This window comes from Leptonychotes weddellii, chromosome 5 (genome assembly GCF_054177405.1).
Source record: "Leptonychotes weddellii isolate Sample4059 chromosome 5, ASM5417740v2, whole genome shotgun sequence".
NCBI classification, from domain to species: Eukaryota; Metazoa; Chordata; class Mammalia; order Carnivora; family Phocidae; genus Leptonychotes; species Leptonychotes weddellii.
In genome coordinates this window covers 71,539,061-71,561,385 of record NC_138373.1, presented here as the reverse complement: position 1 = coordinate 71,561,385, position 22,325 = coordinate 71,539,061, and the positions used below count along the sequence as shown (strand labels likewise).

The following is a 22,325-nucleotide window of genomic DNA, read 5'->3' as shown; positions in this document are numbered from 1 at the left end:
GGATTTTGGGTAGGGAGGGTTTGGATGAAGATCTGGTAGGTTAATGGTGGGCCCTGAAGATCAGACAAGTTGTGTTTCATATCAGGCCATTAGGAGCAATTGTAAAATCTTGGCCAGTGTTTCCCTTTAGGAAATAGGCAGCAAGTACAGAGAGGAGGTAGTAAGACAAAGGAAGGAAGAAGAAACAGAGATGGACTCATTCACTTATTCTTTCATTCATCAAACACTTACTAAGCACATAAGGGGAGGAACAAGTTTGGAGACCAGGACAGAGTCAACAGTTCAGAATGATATTGATTCAGTCAACAATTCAATTGATACTGATTCAGTCTTCTGTGGAGGAGGAAGCCTGAATCACACATGGGTGTTCCCAGCTGGGTTCCACAGAAACTCACTCCCAGAATTCTTTAGGCCATTTTGCTAAGCTATCAGTCATTTCGGAGACATGACTACTTTATTTCATATTTTATATAAGTGCAAGGACTATGTTTCTGAGTTAGATTCCTTTCATTCCTTTTGTCCTGGAATATTCTCTTCACCTTGGAAGGGAGTATTTGCTCCCATGTACAAAGTCTGGGCTGCAGACTAAACTTTACCAAATATTACTCCATCTAGTAGTGTAGGCTAAGTGAGCGTTAGGGTAGGCTCTGGAGTCCAACCACCAGGCTTCTAGTCCCCAGCCTGCATCAGCTAGTGACATGACTCTGGGCTTGATGCATAAAGTCAGCCAGGCTCAATTTCCTCATCTAGAAAATAGACTTGACGATAATAGCACCTACCTTATGGAATGGTTTCGAGAAGTAGGTCATGGATACAGAGTAGTTAAAAACCAGTGCTAGGTACATGTAAGCTGTCCATGAATATGAACTGCCACTGTTCTCATCAAGAGTCCAATCTCTTTCCCTTTAATCTAGGAATTGACTGAAAACAGTTTGAAGCCTAGGGTGCCTGGTTGGCTCAGTCAGTTAAGCGTCTGACTCTTGGTTTCCACTCAGGTTGTGATGTCAGGGTCGTGAGATTGAGCCCTGCATCAGGCTCCACTCTCAGCAGAGGGTCAGCTTGAGATTCCCTCTCTCTCTCCTTGCCCCTTCCATCCCCGCCCCCGCTCACTCATGCATGCACTCTCTCTCTCAAGGAAAGAATGAACGAAAGAAATGAAGAAAAAGAAAGAAAGAAAGAAGAAAGAAAGAAAAATAAGAGAAAAGAAAGAAAAGAATAAATAAATAAAATCTTTAAAAAAACAACAACAACAGTCTGAAGCCCTCAGTGTAGCGAACCCTGGAGTTTCTTCCCAACCCATGAGTATAGGGTTGGGCAGTAATGTTGATAGATGGAGGGTACCAGACTCCAAAGCAAATCTAAGAATCCCACTCAGAAGCCTTAGATGTAAACACTTAAAGATGTTTGTCTTTTCAGAGAACTCTAAGCCCTTAGGGCTCTACTTGTCAAGTCTGGCATCTCAAATGGGCTCTTTTTGTCATCTGTTTGTCTAAAACCCACAAGCTTTTGTTCCTCCAATCATCTAAAAAATAATCACTGTTGTCTTCCTGCTTCAGGAATTCAATTATCCCCCTTCAAGCCTTCCTCCAGCTTCTTGAATACAGCCCAAGTTTTGAGGCCCTTAATGTGGGTGATAAGACAAATTTCTTCTGTCATTCACATAATCATTAGAGGAAATCTCATTTTTCTTGGTCATGAGTTTACATCCTGTCAAACTTTAATAGAAAGAGGGGTGCATTGTGCTTGCAAACATAAATATTCATTAATTTGGAGTGAAGGCCAGATGACTTTGGAGGGCCAAGGGCTATCTCTCCCCGCCCAACCCCCGTTGTATAGATGTGTCCACCAAGACCCGTGAGCATCACCCAGCGGATGGATATGCACGAGGCAGGTCTGCTCAGAGACCAGGGTTGCAACACCATCCTAAAATTGCAGATTTGAAGGAGCATCCCAGAAATGGCATAGACCCTGTCTTCTCCTCCAAGATTCCTCTCTGACTTTGCATCAACCCCAGCTGGGGAGAAGCCTGCTCAGTATGATCCAGAACCTTTTTTATTCATGGCTCCTTACCTCACTGGTTTTGCCTCTACTAAGAATTTTGCATTCCCACTTAAGCCCTCACCGTTCCTCCTTTTCTTCTTCTTCCTCTTCTTTTTTCTAATTAATTAGTTAATCTTTAAAAGAGTTTACTTATTCATTTGAGAGAGAGAGAGCATGAACAGGGGGAAGGGCAGAGGGAGAGGGAGAAGCAGACTCCCTGCTGACCAGGGAGCCTGAACTGGGGCTCGATCCCAGGACCCTGGGATCATGACCTGAGCAGAAGGCAGACACTTAACCAACTGAGCCACCCAGGTGCCCCTATCTTCTTTTTTATTATTGTCTGTGTTCCCCATGCTATACTTTTCATCTCCATGGCTTATTTAGTTTATAACCAGAATGCTTACCTCCTTTATGTGACTGCAGATGCATCCTAACTTGTCCCCTGCTTCTTTTCCCCCTCTCTTTCCCATTTCCTTCTCACTTTTTAAAATGGCTTTTCTAAAATGCAGTCCAGAGCGTGTTTTCTTTTCTACATAAAATCCTTCAATGTTACTGACTTCCCTTAAGTTAAAGTTCAAATGCCCTGCAGGGCATAGCTTGCAAGGTCAGCCAGGAGCTGGCTCTGCAAATACGCACCTGCTTATCTCCTGCTTCCAGGGCTGGATTTGCCTGTGCTGGTCTGTCTGCCTGCAGCAAGTTCTTGCTGAGTTGCTCAGGCTCAGACATGTCTCTTGGAAGCAGTTTTGGGTTCTTCCATGGACAGTTCTTCTTGTCTCCTACACCTGCTTTGGTAGAGGAAAAAATGTGAGTGTTTGAGGGCAGAGACCCTCTTATTCTCCCTAGTCTCAACTGGCACAATTCCTGGAATGTAGTAAGACCCAAATAAAAAGGTTTCTTTCTTTCTTTTTTTTTTTTTATTCTTATGTTAATTCCCATACATTACATCATTAGTTCTAGATAAGGTTTCTTTCTTTTTTAAAGATGTATTTATTTATTTGAGAGATAGAGCATGAGCAGGAGGGGCAGAGGGAGAGGGAGAGAGAATCTCAAGCAGACTCCCCACTGAACATAGAGCCTGATGCAGAGCTGGATCTCATGAACCTGAGATCACGACCTGAGCCGAAACCAAGAATTAGAAGCTTAACTGACTATGCCACCCAGGCTCCCCTCAATAAAATGTTTCTTGAATGAATGGCACTTTAGCTTCCTTCCTTCAGTGACAGAGAAATAGAGGCCTTACTTCTTTCTATCCCATGATAGTTGGGCTAGCCTCCCTTTTCACTGTGGACATATTTATTTATTTATTTATTTAAAAGATTTTATTTATTTATTTGAGAGAGAGAATGAGAGAGAGCATGAGAGGGGGGAAGGTCAGAGGGAGAAGCAGACTCCCCGCCGAGCAGGGAGCCTGATGCGGGACTCGATCCCGGGACTCCAGGATCATGACCTGAGCCGAAGGCAGTCGCCCAACCAACTGAGCCACCCAGGCACCCCATCACTGTGGACATATTTAGATATATTTTTTATATGCAACAATTTTCATCTCCCAAGACCAAAGTGAACCACGTTTATGATCATGGCTTCCCTCAGAGAAAAGTCCCTTCTGGCTTTAATTTACCCCTTTGCCTTCAGGGACCAAGTCATTAGTGGAAGTGGACAGAGTAGAATGCTGTCCCTCAGACTCATATTTAAGCTCAACTCCGATTTCATGTCCTCTCTCTGCAGTGCCCTCATCCTGGCCATCCCCGAGGGCATTGCTGGGTCAGGACCTGTGCCAGGCACCAGGCCCGCAGGGGCAACAAGTGGGACCCAGGCCCTTCAGGACCTCAGGGGCTAGCGGCAGAGAGAGAAGGGGGCAGACAGTTACAAGCAAGGGCCCCGTGGTCACAAAACAAAAACGAAACAAAACAAAATGCAGCTAACTTTGCTTTCTTCGGAGCGGCTAGGCCCTGAAAGCTTCCATTTGACTGAGCAGAGGTGTGTTATAGAAAATTGTCCGTTCTCTTCTTTGTTCCTGGCTGTCATTGCCCACTTACCAAACTTTTTTGGGTTTTGGAACCCATGTACTGAGGCTGAACAAACTCTGGCCTGAAAAGAGGAACTCCCCTCCCAGCCACCACCTCAGGCTTGTTTTGAGGCATTGGACAAGGCCAGGAGGAGAATCCATCCCCAGGGAGACATTTCCCCGCTCCTCTGCCTGGAAACTCCGCTCCTGGGACCGTTCCTGTGTTTCCGACCACAGGGAGGGCTCCACCGCCCTCCAGGCCCCAAGCTGAGAAATCGCAACATCGCTGTTCTTCCACTCTTCTGTCCAGGGGGTTTGATCTTGCCTCTGGAATATCTCTGGAAGATGCTGCTTCTGCTCAGCCTCTGAACCTCCTGCACCTGGTGTTTTGCCTGGCACACCCTCAGCACAGCCCTTTGCATCCACCACCATCTTGCTACTGCCCTGTTTATGCTTTCCAGCGTTAGCCTTGGTCTTAACATCCTTTGTTCAAAGACTTCCAGGGTTCCCATATCTTTACCAAGACCTCTGTGGGACATTCTTTCAATGTATTTAATCCTAGGCCCCTTTACACATCCTTGGTCCAGCCAAAATGGACCTCAACAGACAATTTCTCACCCATAGTCTCCATTTCACTCCTTTTGTGTCTGACCTTCCCTAGCCACCTTGCCCTGGGACTCCCTGGGCCTTCTCATTCTGGTGTCACCTCCTCCCCAAAGCCCCTCCCCTTCCCTTCCCTCCCTGCCCTTCCCCTCCCCTCCCTCCTCCCCCATGCCTCAGGATTTTAGCTTCCCCCACTCCCACCCCAGGATTTCAGACAAGCTGCCTCCTAAGACAGCAATGCCTCTGATACCTCTTGGTAACTAACTTCCTGGGGACAGGCCCTACCACTGCACCAGCCCTGAAAACACACCAGAGAGCCCTGTGAAGGAGTGACTGAACACAGGAGGGTATCCCTTCTCTGGCTCCGCCTTTCTCTTATCTAGGCTGAAACATCTCGCTTCTAGCAAAGCTGCAGTCAGTTCTAATGTACTAATGGGCTGGTAATCCAATGGGTGGATTCCCAAGAATGGGGGTTATCCATGTTTCTCTTTCTCTGTCCGCCTCCCCCTTTCCTGTCTCCCCCTCCCCCTCCTCCCCTTTGCTTCTGCCTTCTCCCCTCCCCCAGCTCAGGCCTATTATGTACTCCTTTCCAGTGAGTAAGCCAAGGAAATAAGAGAAGATGTAATATGAACCCTTCCATGCTGCTTGTAGGTAGCAGCCCTGGGAAACAGCTTGCTGGGGGAAGAGAAGAGAAGTCCACAAATGTCAAAACCTTGTTGGAGGCGATAGTTTCTGCCATCCCTACGGACAAGTAAGGTTTGGTGGTAGTAATCCTATCACTGCTTCTGATTCCTCTGCACCTCTGTCTTCATAGTGAAGCCCCTTTTCTCTTCAGATGATCACTGTAGGGCAGAGCAAGGAGCCTCTCTCCTTCCCATCTTCACAGGGTGTCTGTCAGGTGAGAAGCGGGTGTGAATCCAGCTCTGCCTTTATCAAGAAGTGTGACCCTGAGCATGTCATATCATCTGTCCTTTCACTTCACTTTCCTCCTTGACATGACAGGGAATTAGACCAGATGACGATTTTTTCCTTGCAGAGATGTGACCCACGGGTTTGTGGTCAAAACCAACTGTGGAATAGGTCACAAGTTAGGTGCTACTACTGATCATATAGTTTAAAAATATAAGGTAAAGCAGAGTCAATGTTACCCTCACTTCCTCATATTTCTAGATTATTTTTGAGTGAGAGAGCAAGAGAAGTTTCAGCATGCACAAAACCTGGCCACCCCAGTGGAAGTGAATGATGCACATAATCATTTTTCACTGAGTGTCTTGACAAGAATAAAGAGTTGCAAACTGGACCAGGTAACCTCCTGGGACACTTCCAGTGCTGGCATCCCAGTTCATACATCCAGCTAGACAATGCACCTTGAAGGCAAGAGGCACAGGAAGTGATGCAAGGTGCCTAAGGTCACCCCACAGACCCATTAGTGGAACTGGGGCTAGAGCCCCTTTCCAGATCATTGCACAAGACACTTCCCTCAGGACCCATGGGAACTTGGGCTTTCATGGAGGGATAGGGGTAGAGGGAGATTTCTTCCTTCCTTCCCAATAGGTTGGACCTCCCAATTCCAGAAAGACCCTTGTCTTGGGCTTTGAACAAAAATGAGAGCAGTGAAACCAAAGCTGCCCACTCCCTCTGGTGTGCCTGACATAGTGATCCCTGGCTCCACTCTCAGCTGTCAGCTTCCTTCCCCGTGATCCCCAGGACCACCCATGCAGACAGGAAGTGCATTGAGCCCACTCTGAGCCTGTCAGTTGTAATGGTGAGGCAGGTCATCAGTTGAGGGAAGCAGCAGGGAGAGATGTATTATATTTACATGTTTCTAAATTGAGCTGGAACCAGGGCTCAGGGCCCAGCAGGCATGGGGGAATGGCCCTGAGGTGAAGGGGAAGCTGGGAGTAGGGGGTGGAGCTGGGAGTCAGCCTGTGGAGGTAGGGAGCTACCTCTAGGCAGCACCAGGTGGTGGAGATAGGCTGGCCCCAGACAAAGAGAAACCTGAGAGTGAGGGATTAAGCTGGAGAAACCTGTGAAGGGAGCAGCAAGCTTTCGAGGGAATCTCTAATATCAAACCCTTTTCCTGAAGAGCTTACTAAGGGGGACTAACGGGGACTTCAAGGGTAGTCTCCCACCCCCACTGCTGAGGGGAGGAAAGAATGCTGGCCCAGGAGCAGGCCGTGACATTAATCATTACTGTCCCCAACCCCAAAATGAGGCTTCAAAGCTTTTTGGCCACAGGCCCCTCACAGCCCCATTGTGGAGTTTTCCTCAGGGCCTGATGGGAGGAAATTCTTCAGTTGCTTTAAGGGCTGCAAGCGAAGTTCTCTGACACTTAAGGCAGTCTGACTTTTACAGAGTGGAATTTGGCATGAGAATGTAGGCCTGAACTTAATTCTGGAAGTTCCAAAAGAATCTCTTGATCAAGTTTTATTACCATTTTATCAGATAAATAAGTGATACAATTGAACACCAGTGGCCTATGTTCATATTCACAAAACTGTGAAGGGAGCTTCTTGAGGGCAGGAATTGTGTCTTATTCATTCATAGCACCTAACCACAGGGCCTGGCATACAGTAGGAGCTTAATAAATGTTTGAAGAAGGAAGAAGAGGAATAAAGAGTGAAAGAGGTAATCCTATAGAAAGGACCTTGAAGACAAAGTGATAATTGGACTCTATAGACATCACTGTTCACCAGAGCTCTCCAGAACCCCTGGCTGTGTTGATTTAGGTGGGACAATCTACCCCTTGACTTCCTCCAACCAGAGGCCAAGATGCCTTATTTTCAAGTGTTTATGATGAGGGAATGCTATCCTCTCAAATGCAGATCTCCTACAGCAATACAAATTGGTAGACTTGTCCAGTCATCCGGGTAGTTCAGGCAAAATATCCCATGTAATAGTCAGCTACTGCTATGATAAAGCTTTATAACAGATAGCCCAAAGTCTCAGTGACTTGCAACTGAGACAGAGAATAAAGAGCAATGGAAAGAGCTGGCTCCAGACATTACTGTCTTCCCCTGGGTAATGATCAGGTAAAGGTAGCCACTTATTAAAGAAAGAGTAGAAAGGTTCAGATACACCAATGACTTAGGTGACATCCAAGATCCCTTCCATATTCCAATATCCTTTGGTCATGGATGGTGGGGACCACACTGGGTAATTTCCAAGTTTCCAACAGACCAGACCTATAAATCTAGTCCCAAGGGTGCCTTAGCTGTAAGTGATGAAATATTCCAGAGTATCTGTACAGTCATTAGCACTGAAGCCTGAATATTCTTTCATAGAACTCCAAGATTGTATGCTACAAGGCAATGGCTCAACGAGCCAGGAAATTCCTTTCCCTGAGCCATCCTGTCTATACAGACTGAGTCATCTCACTGGATAATCAAGCACCTGCCATCTTCTCCAAATGGCATTTAAACACAGTTCAGGCAGTATCCAGGGTCTCATCCCAGTATTTCTGGGAAGTAGGGTGAGTCACAGGTCATCTCTCTCTCTCTCTCTCTCTCTCTCTCTTGCTCGCTTTTGAAGCATACATTGCTTGTCATTTTCTGTGCTAAGAGTCCCTCTCCCCATACGTACTTAAGAGAAAAGGCAAGAGTATATCTGGATACCATACCCCTCAATGTACTACAGAAGGCTCCTGACATGCAGGAGATGCCCACTCAGTGCTTGTGAAATGAGTGGATGAGTAAATGGAAGGCAGTCTTTAAGATAAAAACTTACTGAGAACTACATCACTTTCCCATTTCTCTTCTTGCTGTAACAGCCAGGAAGCTCAGAGTACACTGGGTTGCTCAGTCATAGCCCCGGAATGGGTCCTTAGAGTTTGCATATTTGTTTCTCCTTCCTTCCTTTGTCATTTCCTTTTTTTTCTAAAATTCCATAAACCTAATTTTGTGTTCTTTTTGTTGACTTTTTCACAGCCCTTTGGGAAGATGAAGGGCAAAGGAATAAAGGAAACAAAGGTTCTCAGACATGATTTGTTGCTTGGGAACTTCTTTCTGATCACGCTTAGTTTCATTGCCCTTCCACCTCATGGACTGTGTTACCACAGCCCAAATGGGTGGATGGAGGATGGATGGATGGGTGGATGGATGGGAGGAAGGAATGAATAACTGGTCTTCACATTCCCATTTTGCAGGTGGATAAAGTAAACAAGAGTGAGTAAGCCAGGTCATTCATTTGTTCACAATAAACATTTACTGAAAATTCACCAGGCTGTTCTCTGAAAATCAGAAATAAATCAGTAGATCTCACCAACTCAATTCTCTCTAGTTTTAAGAAGCTGAATTAGGGGGCTCCTGGGTGGCTCAGTTGGTTAAGCATCTGCCTTTAGCTCAGGTCATGATCCCAGGGTCCTGGCATCAAGCCCCACAACGGGCTCCCTGCTCAGCAGGGAGCCTGCTTCTCCCGCTCCCTCTGCCTCTCCCCCTGCTTGTGCTCTCTCTGTCTCTCTCTCAAACAAATAAATCTTAAAAAAAAAAAAAAAAGAAGCTGAACTAGGTCCACTGATACAAGTTTTTTGAGGTGGCACAAATGTAGGCCAGACAGGAGCAATGACACAGAAAATGGCAGGGACAGCTCCGATGCACCAGCCATAGAAGACATGGGAGCGAAGATGCTTTGGAGAGTGAAAATATCAGTACAGATTGCCTGACAGGAAGATTAGAAATCAGATTGGAGAAGATCCAGTAAAGGAAACCTAAGAGACATGAGAGCAGCTAGGGAGAGGGATGGACACTATCGCATCAGGGCCAAATATTTACCTTTTTGTGTGATGAAAGGACATTGAATTTGGTTGGCATCAGAAGCTATCTTTGTTTCCCAGCTTCATCAGTTGCTAGGTCCGTGGCCCTGGGAAAATTATTTCACCTCTCTGAGACTCAGCTTTCTTAATGGAAAAATGGAAATAATAATACTTGACATTGAAGATTATTTTTATGAACCAGAGAGCATGCTGCCTACACAGGGTAGATGTGTAGGAAATGTTGGTTGAAGCTCCACGAAGTCTGAGCACTGGAGTTTGGTTTAGACGCTATGGAAGGGGATCAATGTGCAGATTTTTCCAGAAGAGCACAGTGTCCAGGCCTTTAAGTTCCCTGTGGCTGAGAGCCACATTCTTCTGCCCTTTGCTGTGGTCATCAGCAGGGTTCATCCCAGAAGGCTCCCATGGCGCTAGCCTCTTTTCCCAAGGTAGAGAAGAGGGCTGCTTATGGACTGGTCTACATCGTACTATCAACCTGTGTTCTGCTGTTAAAACTAGACTCTGAATTGTCGAGTAGCAGGACTCTCAAAAGTCACTGGACCTTCTTTGTCCATCTGAAGAAACTAGTATTTCACAGTTCATGTGGCAGTGAGGAAAAAGTGGGGACTGGGTCTCCCTTAATCACAAAGAATTGAAGAGAATATGCCTTGCCAATCTGTCCCAATGTTGCATTGATTTGTATGCAGTAAACTCTTAATATTTAAACTGGTCCTTCAAGCCTGTTCCTTCCTGTTATGACTTCCAGAGTTTCTGAATTGAGCCCAATCCATTGTATAAACCCCAAGTGACTCTGTACATATTGAAGAGGAATTCCACTTACTATCTTTATTTCCTAAGTAGTTTGTTTGGAAATTTGGATCAGTGGTTTTCAGGACAGATCTTAACTACCAACCCTATAGCCAACCTTCAAATGCCTCCTTTACTTTGTTCTTCAAGTCAAGCCCAGTGGTTGTGAAGCCTTATGGATCTGCTGGTAAACATGAATTATTCCTGCCCCGGTGCTCTGTGAATGCTGCCATTAGAGTTCTAACTCTGTGACACCAGCAGGGTTTGTTTACATGTCCACCTAAGCTCCACTGTGTACTAGGAGCTCTTGGGAGGATGGCACAGTAATCTGTTCATCTTTGTTTCCTGGCAGTAGACATGGTGCCCAGCATATAGAATATGCTCAATAAATGATAGTTGGATGGATGAATGAATGGTGAATGATGGACACTGAGAACCTTCTTATATTCTTTCAGGACTTTTAACTGTTTTCCAAAGCAGTAGAGGCCCATGCTCATGCCCTCATTATCTCTTTCTATTTAATGATCAACCGACACTTGCAATTCCTTTTTACACCAGATACTCTCGGTGCTGAGCCCAGTTGGCTTCCCTTGCCCTCAGGGGAAGGGCATCACTGGCTACAGCCTTGAAATATGGGCTGATGAAATAAACAGTGATGACCTTCCCTTACTCTATTTTCACATAAGCATTTATATTAATGGACTGTTCCTAGCTGAATCTTTTCAGCGACTGCTTCCTGAGTGAGAAGACAAACTCACACCAACGTGTCCCTTAATAATTTCCGTGTATTGTTTGTTAGTGGTTCAAGAAAGGGAGGATTCTTAAGCCCCCAGTTTTTAATCCCCTTAAGAAGACTGTGTTACTTTCACTAAGCTATAGAAAGTTAAGGGAAAAAATACTGTAATGATTTTGATTAGATTTAGACTCTCCTGACTAACTGGTTTTATACTCACTTTCTTCCAAGTCTTCCATGCAAGTTACAGCATGGAGAACTGCCGTGTGGAGGTGTCAGCATTTCATGTCCCATCTTTCCTCACCGTCACTAAGTACAATGATTTCCCTTCACACAGTTGAGTCAGCCTCTTTTTGTATCTGTTTTGTGTTTATAGCTGGTGAAAAAATAAGCTTGTATTTATGAACCAACTAACCTCTGGACACCTGCTGTGGGATAGGCACCACACAAAATTGTGAGGACTCAGAAAAGAATCAGATATGTCCATGGTCCCCAGGGGTTCCCCATCTAGGAAGCAAATCAAATAGACCAGTAGAGCGACATGTGCAAGGCATGATGGGAGTGAGGTGGAGAGATGCCCATGGCACTCACTTCTGCCTGGGCGAGGTGGTGGGACTGAGGCTCTTCATAGAGAAAGTTAGGTTTGAGTCGGACCTGAAATATGGATTGTAATTCATTCAGCACACAAGAAGAGAAGGAAAATTAGAGCAGCACAGATAGTAGTGGTATGTATGAAGGCTCAGAAATGTGGAAAATGTGGTGAGTTCGAAGAGGTACAAATGGCTTTTGAAATGGTTGGAAAGCAAGCAGAGTTGGTCTCCAAGCTTACCAGCTAAATATTAGCCCTGAGCTCAGAGCATGGGTGGGGAGGACATGTGTCTGGAAAAACAAATTAGGGTTAGATCACAAAGGGTCTTGTATGTCATGACAAGGATCTGGGCTTGAGAGAGAGAGAGTGTGTGTGTGTGTGGGGGGGGTGTGCATGCGCACATGTGTGCATGCACACTTATGCATGTATGTGTGTGGGCACATGAGCCCATGTGTGATGGGAGTGTGGTTTCACTGAAGAATTTTAAATTAATGAGTAAAAACTGTTCGATCAAGAGCTTTTCCACCAATCCTGGCCAATCTTTTCTACCTAATGCACTGTTTTTCTTCTTTAAGCAGATTGTCCTGGAATGTCCTTGCTGGAAGCCATCTTGTTTAGTTTAAATCACTCCTCCTTGTTATTTTAACCTAAGCCCAGATAACGAAGGCCAAGATTTTAATTGTCTCCAGCGTCAGGCAGTATGGGGCTGGTGTTGATTTTAGAAGGTCCTGGAGAGTGAGAGGAGAAAAGCAATGGAGTTTGTGCCTCCGAGTGTTTCCAGTCTTTGTGCTTCCAGTTCAGCATTTCTGGAGCACTTTACAGCAGGCCTTGTAGAGATTTAGTTGAAAATCAACTTATGGATTCCTCCCTAATTGGCTTGGCCAGGTTTAATCTGTTATTGGTCAAGCCAAGCTGGCTTCTATTATGCAGTGCACTGGGGTTCCCAGGGACGTTCTTATCCTAATGGAGGCTGGCTGTTTTTAGAAGCAAATTGTGGTGTTGATGAAGGCCGATATCATTGTGTCCTCTGAAGTGAACCCAGAAGGACGCCCATCTGATATAGCATTTAGGTCTTTTTTTTTTTTTAATTCTTATGTTAATCCCCATACATTACATCATTAATTTTAGATGAAGTGTTCCATGATTCATTGTTTGTGCATAACACCCAGTGCTCCATGCAGAATGTGCCCTCCTCAATACCCACCACCCAGCTAACCCATCCTCCCACCCCCCTCCCCTCTAGAACCCTGTTTGTTTTTCAGAGTCCATCGTCTCTCATAGCATTTAGGTCTTTGACTAAAAAGAAAAAGTCTTGGATTTGGCATGTGTATGCTAGAGGGTTAGAGTTTTATAACTCTTTTCTCCACAAGATAAAACAAAGCTTCCTATTTGTTTCTGCCTCTTTGGGCCGATTCCTGGAAATGTGCAGTGTACCCCCTCTAAGCAGGAAGCACCTGCAGCTTAGAACAACTGCAGAGAGGGGCTCCTCGTGGCCTCGGGTACCCTGAGGAACATTGGAGCAGGGACGGGGGTGTCCTGTCACTGCAGGCCTGGAACCACTGGCCTTTGCTGAGTCCATCCCCTTGAGGTCATCCAGTGCTGGACACACAGACTTACGTGACAAGGAGAAAAATAAGAACTGTGTCATGGCCTTGGGGTAATTCAGGCGCACCGTGAGCATTTAGCCACCACTGAAAGTCGTTTATGTAGACCCAAGAGAGACCAAAGGGAGCCTGTGGGTCTGGAGAGTTTATGAAGGTAAAAAAGCAAACCATCAGGGCAACCCCAGGGAGAGGGCTCATCTCTGTCCCTGGAGATCACGTGAAGGAAAGGAGAGTGAGTGCACAGTCCTATTTTCCTATTTCCTGGAAGACCCTGGGTGTCTGGGTGGGCCGTTTGCACAAGTATGGTGAGGGTGTTCTGTCTACATTTACAGAGTAACCTGCCCCTTCTTCCCCCTACCAGTCTCCTTGTGAGGCCCTTGTTGGGGCTTTGGAGAGTTTGCATGGTTTTGCTCAAGGAAGTCACTGACAAGAAGAAGAACACTTGCCCTGTAGAACTGAGCTTATTAGAATCAAGAAGACCAACTTAGAAGGCCATAAATAAAGGCACGTTCATATATATGCTTAAACACAGACATGCATTTTACAGGTTTTAGAAAACTAGTCTAACATCTGTTTTGCTTTCCTTGTTAATTACAACCCCCCCACCCCCTCTGCCCCCACCCCTACCCCTGACTCTAAAGTGAATTCCTCAACAAATCCTGATTTAAAAGATGCCTTAGACCCTGCATTTTGAACTGGCTCCCAGAACTTGTTTTTGAAGATTTCTCCTCCCCCTCCCCACTGCCCCAACCCCTTCAGCCAGCCAGCTTGGCAGGCCTTCATTCCAAGATCCAACCTTGACAAATCTGTGTCTTCTGGTGCATTTTGCCACCAACTGACACCTGCCAGTCTCCTGGGGCCAGCTGAAAATCCACTGGCCATCAAGGACCATGGCAGAGACAGACTTGCATCAGCAAGAGCAATAACCCACAACTGTGGGCCCAAGCAAACTGCCAAATCAAAAGCAGTTCCATGCATGTTCTCTTTCTCAAAACTGCTGTGGTTAGGCATATCCCTCTGTGAACATTTTCTATTTTATTATTACTTTTTTAGTTTAGATCCTGGGTTTTCATTCTTTATTTGAATATCCTAGAATCTTGAAGTTTGTCCAAGAAAATGAGAATCACAGCATCATTACAAATCAGACCTCAAGAGGAATTTAAACCTGTCTCTTTAGAACTTATCAGTGAGGATGCTGAAGCTCATTGAAGCAGAGAGAATTACCCAAGGACATATGGCTAGTGAGAAACATATCCAGGGCTAGAGGTCAGGCCTCCTGACTCTCATTCAGGGCTTATACCTTAAATTTGTGTCTGTTTAACATATCCGTATGCAGTATACATTGCAGCCACCTGTAAGTGTTGATATTTATCCCAATAAGGGGATAAATAACAGGTAACATTATTGAACAATTATTAAGTGGCAGAAATTGTTCTAAGCGCTTAATTTGTGCAATATCATTTACCGTCATGACAACCTAGATGGGCATTGTCATCCTCGATTTGCAGTCAAAGTAACCAAGACCTGGAGAAGTTAAATAAGTTGCCCTTGGTACATAGGGGGTTCCTATTAGACTGTAGCTTTCCTGGGACTCAGCACTGTGGTGGCTGAGCCCCTAGGGATGGATGGAGCCCTTGCCTTTCTAGTGGAAAAGAGGTGTGAGCACACAGTGAGGGCTGTAACAGAGGCAGACACCAAGGTGGGGCGAGGGTAGAGCAGGAGGAAGATGGCAAGGAGATGGCATTGGTCTTGGGGATGGAATGGTCTTGGGGATGCATAGATATTGTTAGCTGGAGAGCAGGTGTACAGGCGAGTGGGGGCACCTGCTGCCTTCAGGGAAGACCCCGAGGGGGAGAAACCCAGTGCCAGAAGGCAGAAGCTCGATGGCTGTGGGGGAAATGTGGAGAGATGGGGCTAGAGAGGTAGGTGGGGAGCAGACTGTGAAGTACTTGCCTCCCAAGATAAGGAATTTGGCCTATAGCCAAGAAACAGAGGGGAGCCCACAGCCATTTTTATGAGAGGTAAGTGACAGGATCAGACTACTGGGGGTTTTGAGGGAGGAGACTATAGAGGCCTGGGCAGACTGGTGACAAAGGAAGCAGTTAGGGGGTCGTGCAGTTGCCCAGGCTGAAGTGATGAGGGGCTGGAAACCGTACAGCCATCTGTTTGGCTCAGGCTTCCTCCCCTCCTTTGCTCACACTGCTTCCTCGGCTTGGAATGCTCTCTTCAGTCCAGGCCCGTCTTTCAAGACCAAGCTCAGGTGTTTGATCTGGGGGCTCTCCTCAGTCCCCAGCCTGAATAGGCTTGTGCTCCCCCTCCCCTGGGTCTCCGCTACCTCTGGTACATTCCTCATTCTCTCTTGGCACGCAGAAAATCTCGGTGCACATCTTTGTGTACATTTCTCTCTTCTGCTTTACACCCAGCTCCCTGAAGCAGGACCAGACCTTTGCCTCCTGAAATACTTGGCAAGGTGCCTGACATTCAGTGAGCTCTCAATAAATGTGTGATGAATGAATAAACTTTCTAAATAAAGGCAGTGACTATGGATATGGAAAGAAGAGGCCAAATTTGGGAGGTGTTTTTTTTTTTTTTTTTTTTTAAGTTACATCAGGGGTTGGCAAACTATGGCCCACGAAGGCGCCTGGGTGGCTTAGTCGTTAAGTGTCTGCCTTTGGCTCAGGTCATGATCCCAGGGTCCTGGGATTGAGTCCCACATCGGGCTCCCTTCTCGAGGGGAAGCCTGCTTCTCCCTCTCCCACTCCCACTGCTTGTGTTCCTGCTCTCGCTATCTCTGTCTCTGTCAAATAAATAAATAAAATCTTTTAAAAAAAAAATAACTATGGACCATGGGCCAAATCCAGCCCACTTTATGTACTGCTTTTGTGAATAAAGTTTTATTGGAACACAGCCAAGCTCGTCTGTCCACGTGTTGTCTCTAGCTGCTTTTGCTCTACAATGGCAGAGTTAAGTCATTGTGACAAGACTGTGGCCTGCAAATGCAAAAATATTTACTATCTATACACTTACTGAGAAAGGTTGTCAACCTGTGAGCTAGAGGACCAGGATTAGTGACTGGAGATAAAGAGTGACGGAAAGGAGAGAGTCAAGACTTCTCCTTTTCTCACATCTCCTCACTGTGCCTAACACAGAGCTGTGCTCTGGGGTGATGGCCTTGGCCTGTGGGCCTGCAGACACTGAGAGAGAAAGACCCATGACTGTGGGGCAGGAGGAAAAAGGATCCTAGGAGACCAAGTTGGGAAAGAGACCCCGTAAGAAAAGACAAGGGGCCATAGCTGCAAGGCGAAGTTTACCTAGATCCTGCTTCTTCCTGGTGAAGCTTCTCACACTCTTCTCTCTCTTAGTCATCCAGTTTGGCTTTGTCACCCTCTTTGTGGCCTCCTTTCCTCTGGCACCTGTGTTCGCCCTCCTCAACAATGTCATTGAAGTACGGCTTGATGCAAAGAAGTTTGTGACTGAGCTGAGACGGCCAGATGCCGTGAGAACCAAAGATATTGGTATGTCCCCTGCTTAGAGATCATGGCAGGCCCTCCACCTCCATTGGTCCCCTCGGGCTCCCCACCACCACCTGCCACCACCATCGTACTCTGGATTCAGGAGGGCTGGGGGAAACCCTTGCCTCTTTATCCCTTGGAGCTCCTCATCCTCATATCTTTGGGCTCTGGGAGGCCTTTATCCACACCCACCTGTCCCCCTGGTTTCCAGACAGGGTGGCACCTAAGCCTTTCTAGGCAAGCCCATTCCTGGGGGGCCCTGCAAACCTCCACTGGTACCTTGCCCGCGGAGCATCACCCTGAGCTGCAGCCTTGTCAGTCACCAGGCCAAGGGTGGGAGTGAGCCAGACGCCCTGCTTTCTGTCTTACAGGGATTTGGTTTGACATTCTCTCTGGGATCGGCAAGTTCTCCGTCATCAGCAATGTAAGTGTTCCATCTGTGACACCCTAGCTCTGTGGGAAGGGAGCTGCAGAGGGGGCCTCCAGAGGAGCTGAGGTCTTCAAAGCAGGGTACCAGCCCTTGTTACCTTCCAGCCTTTTCCTTTTGGAGCTTCGTTCAAGGCAGCGCCCTGGTTAATAGTGCATACATGCCTTCTAACTCATCGGGCCGTGGCCAGGGCTCTGTGACTTTCTTGTTAACTTCACGACACGAAAGAAAGGTAATTATCCACCGGAATGCATACCTTGGCCTTAAGAGTCAAAATCTGATCTTTCCTCGGAGCCAAGAATAATGAGGAAAGAATTCCGCCTATCTATCCATCTCTTTCCTTTCTTTTTCTACTCCCGAGCTAAACAATACCTGGACCGTTGCCCGGGCCATGGTTCCTAATTATGGTTCCTCCAAGCTGTCAATGTGAAGTCATGATTATTCCCATGGACTCTGGCATGTGTAGGTTAAGACAGGATATACAAGAAGAGGGGTCCTACCTGTTGTGACCTCCTTAACTGCCTTGCCAGACATGTCCACATTTCTGAGGAAATCTTGCTGGGCCCAAGCCAATGGCAGCTTTGGCTTCTGCTTTCTGTGCGGATGGTGGCTGGGTAGGGCCTTTTGTTGGAGGAAAATCCTGCTGGCCTGGCGCATACCAAGAAAGCCACCACCCATTTTCCCCCGGGAGAAAAACTTTGGTTCTGGCTGTGACTTGGTTGCCTATTTAGAACACATAAAATGACTAGAGAGGCATGAGGAGAAGCAGAGAGAATCAGCCCGCTGCATTTTGAATGCTCGGTGTAGGAATTGTACATCTTAAGGCTGACAAATAAGGTGCAATTTGGAAACTAGATCAGTAGATATTTTAGAGTTGTGTTACCTAGTAAAGAGGCCTTGCATACTAGGCACTTTCCATCATACAACAGGATGACAAGAAGTCTTACCTCCCTGGCCTTTCTAAGACTTCTTTATTTATCTGTAAGAATGGGAGAGCATAAGATTACCCTCCAAAAAGGATCATTCTGGAAATTAACTGGGAAGATGAAAGGACCTATAGCAAGTGCTCAGTAAGTTACTCATTCTCAAATATGGTTATCGCCATCCACACTCATATATACATTTAGAAAACAATGCCTAAACTACATTTTTTTTTTAAAAAAAGGGCTTTAATTGTTGGTGCAGAATACAGTATAAACACCTGCCAGAAAGATTTAAGATTTTCTTTGCAGAAAGTACCTCCACATTCAAACATGCAATCATTCACTCATTGTTTGGTTTGCTCCGTAGACATTTATAGAACACTTAAATATGCCAGACAGTGCGTTGGGTACGTGTGGTGGGATCAGGCAAGACCCACGCCTTCCGCCATTGTCTCTGTGTTCCTAAGTCAAATGGATGAAAGAACAACTTCCATTACATGCTGTGCTAAAAAGTGTTGAGAGACAATGGTCAAATGGAAGGAACTGTGGCACCATATCCCTGGGGTTCCTGGTTCTCTGGTGTCCCCCAGAGACAGAAGTTCATGGTCATCCAGTGTCCTTGCATATCACTTGAAAGTGGCCCTCTTATCACAATCAGTAATTTTCTCAGAAAATCTTCCACTCTGCCTTGGCTTGGCCAACACCAGTGTCAATTCAAATATCTCAGAGGTGCTCATTCCCTCCAGAACCCAACGATCCACACTGGCTTAGCATCCTTAGCAACCAGCCACTGTCTTGTGGGTTCACTTACACATACCAAAGGTGGAAAAGCTGCATGAGCTCAGAGTAAGGACTTCTCTAGCAGAGTGGTGCCTCTGGATGGGGAGCCCAAGGAGGACCAGTCTCTCAGCCAGAGGGACCCTGCCCCACCTAGACAGCATCCATCCTGACCACCCCTCAAGCACATGTGCTTCTGTACTTCAGGCTTTCGTCATTGCCATCACCTCCGACTTTATCCCCCGCCTTGTGTACCAGTATGGCTATAGTCACAATGGGACCTTGCACGGCTTTGTCAACCACACCCTCTCCTTTTTCAACGTCAGCCAGCTGAAGGAAGGAACGCAGCCAGAAAACTCACAGTTTGACCAAGAGGTTCAATTCTGCAGGTAAAGTAATTGGGAGGAGGAGGGTGGCAGCAGGTGACCAGAAGTGGTAGATCCAATTATCTGGAAGATCTAGATTTATATCACTCTCCGCTCCCTCTTTCTCCTACCCTCAGCCCCCCAAATCATGATAAATCAATTTCAGTAAATCAATAAATATTTATTGAGGGCCTTTTGCCAGACACTACAGAGCAAAGAAGTATATAGCCTTGTCTTTACCACCAGGGGGTTTGTGGTCTGGTTGGAAGAATCAAGCAGAGCAGATGGGACAGAGCTGGCTATTCAGGGATTCTATCTAGTGTGGACCAGGAGCACTGTGGGTGTTCAGAGGAGAGGAAGATCGATGGGGGCTAGAAAGGAAAGGGTAGGGTTCCTGGAGGGCCCAGGAGGAGTTGTAAGACAGAAAGAGAGAGTATGCTAGGTGGGGAGTCAGCATGGGCTAAGTCGTGGGGTGAGGATGAATTTGGGGTGTTAGGTGAACACTTAGGGGTTAGGTAATGTAGTTAGGAAGAAGAGCACTTAAAAGATAATAAAAAGGAATAATATAGGAAATACGATATATCAAAACTCCTAGGATAGAATAAGCCAAAGCATTGTTGAATTTGAATAGGTAGGACGAAGTCGATAATGGGAAATCTTGATGTATTCCAGGCATTGTAATGTGATGTGATAGGAAGTTACCTCTTTAGTACCAGGAATGATAGATAAAGTGTAGGCTTAGGACAATTAGTCTGAGAGAGAAGGATGGACTAGAATTGGGGGAACTCAGGGAGGGCAGCTGAGCTGCTGCTGTCAGTCAGCCATGAACCACGGCAGGCATAGCCCAGAGTGGTGGAAGGAATTAGGAGGAGGTGAGGAGATGAGCTATTTACTGTAATACATGACAGCATTGGTGGCAAGAGACATAGAGGGCGCCCGAACCAAGGATATCTCTCACGGTTAGGCTGAAGTCAAAGGTGGGTCCATTGACAGTGATGGGGAAGATGCTAAAAGAATCCAATTTTATGGTACATATGATGAATTTGATTTCAAGCACATCAATTAAAAAAGTGGTGAGAAAGTTTTCACCTAACTCCGAGACACAGTAAGCTGGAATTCCTGAGAGGTCCAGGTCAGAGTCGTGATTGAAAACCACCAGCACGGGGATCATGGAAGCCAAGAAACAGAAAACTCTCCACTATTAACCCAAGAAAGGCAAATAAAGAGAACAGAGGGGAATGAATTCTTTAACCGTTTTGTACCCTCGTGAGATGATAGTCCCCATGAAGGGCTTGAGCAAAGATCACACCTCATATTTAAAAAAATAGAGCAATAACTACAACAAAAACCAAACCCTAAGAAAGGTATCAAGGGCTTTTCTGGGCCATCCCCAAGCGTGTCTGACATAAGAGCTGGTGATCCCTCCGTCAAAGAAGCCATACCCTGGGTGCATCCGTCGTGCATTCCCGCTTGGTACCTAAGGCCCGCCATTCATGCAGTGGCTGCTCAGGTTCAGACTCACAGTCTGCCGCCACACAGGAGAGAAAACGAATTGGTCTTCCCAACTCAGATGACTGAGTGACGCAGCCTTACCAATGTGTGATTTGAATAGAAGGGTATTCTGGTCCTAGCTGGGATAACTGTAGGGTTCCACTCTAGCCAACCGGGAGGAGACTCAAAACCGGGGACCAGATCTAAGAACAGGTAAGTGCATTCATTCACAGGTCTTGATTTATGTCAGCCTAGATGTTTCCAGTATTTGCCCATCTGAAGCTATAAAGTCTCACTCTGGGACTGAGGTCCTCTGCTGCTACACGATGCACTGCCCAGGGCCACTCTGCTGTATGCCCGGCATACCAGACTGTGCTTGGTGTTACATTCTGGCCTACAGGTCCGAGAAAGACATAGTTCCACTACACAGAGACTGTCCCAGCTCGAGGCTTTTCTGGTAGCATCTAGACTGGCTCCAGCAGGGTACATGAAGTCAGTCAGCAGTTGGCACTGAAAAGTAACATTTACAAAATCATTTTTATAACCAGAAGGTATAGAAATGGTCTTGTTGAAGCTCCTCATTCTACATAAAAAGAAACCAAGGCTTAGAAAGGTGAAGAATTCTCTGAGTTACTGAGGTTTCACTGACAGATTCTGAAGTAAAACTAACATTTATCCAAGAATGCAGGCTCAACCCCCAGGCGCAGCGGGAGCAACAGCAGTGTGGGTTGTGTGGGGAAGCAAGGCTCACTGTGTGGTTTTTTGTTGTTGTTTGTTTGTTTTAGATTTATTTATTTATTTATTTATTTATTTATTTATTTATTTGAGAGCGAGAGAAAGAGCACAGATGGGGAAGGGCAGAAGGGAGAGGGAGAAACTAAGCAGACTCTGCACTGAGTATGGAGCCTGATGCCTGGCTCAGTCTCATGACCCTGAGGTCATGACCTGAGCCAAAACCAAGAGTTGGACACTTAACCCACTGAACCACCCAGGTGCCCCCTGTGTGTTTCTTTCTTTCTTTCTTTTTCTTTTTTTCTTTTTAGAGGGAGAGAGAGAGCACAAGCAGGGGGAGTGGCAGGAAGAGGGAGAAGCAGGCTTCCCACGGAGCAGGGAGCCCGATGCGGGGCTCGATCCCAGGACTCTGGGATCATGACCCGAGCTGAAGGCAGACGCTTAATGACTGAGCCACCCAGGCATCCCATTCCCCTGTGTGTGTTTCTTTAGTTGGTCTAGAAGGACTGAGGATCTGGGACCTTGCTTCTGACCATCAGATCTCCCAGAAATACTATGAATATGCTTTCCAGATATATCAGGGGCTTAACTAGCTTAAACATAAAAGGACTTTAATGGGCCCCCAAGGCAAGACTTGATTCAATCAGGTCTGCCTAAATCAGATCTTTCTCCACCTCCCTCCCAAATAACTGGAGTATGACAGCCAGCAGCTACTGGGTCCAAGTCCAAGTGGGAACATACCTCTTTCCCAGTGATCCTGCCAAAGTCTCATCGGCTAGGACCAGTATGCATGCCCTCCCAGAACCAATCACGGTAGCCTGAGGAGGAGTGGGGGGTCGGAGGTGAAATGATCTCCATCTGAGGCACAGAGTAGGAGGTAGTGCCCTGGTGAGAAGTTAAGATGAATGGCTACAACAACAAAGCCCAGCAGACCAGGTATTATTAGTACACATGGAGCAGATCAGGCTTT

The 22,325-nt window shown here is 46.4% G+C and overlaps 1 protein-coding gene across 1 annotated transcript in view; it reads left to right on the top strand.

Moving 5' to 3' along the window:
- Positions 1-22,325, top strand: part of ANO2 (anoctamin 2) — a 319,849-nt gene that overhangs the window by 286,929 nt on the left and 10,595 nt on the right. Inside the window, exons 18-20 of the mRNA XM_081818921.1 lie at positions 16,491-16,643; positions 17,012-17,064; positions 18,975-19,156. Coding sequence (XP_081675047.1) covers positions 16,491-16,643; positions 17,012-17,064; positions 18,975-19,156 — 388 coding nt within the window. The remainder of the gene's footprint in view (positions 1-16,490; positions 16,644-17,011; positions 17,065-18,974; positions 19,157-22,325) is intronic.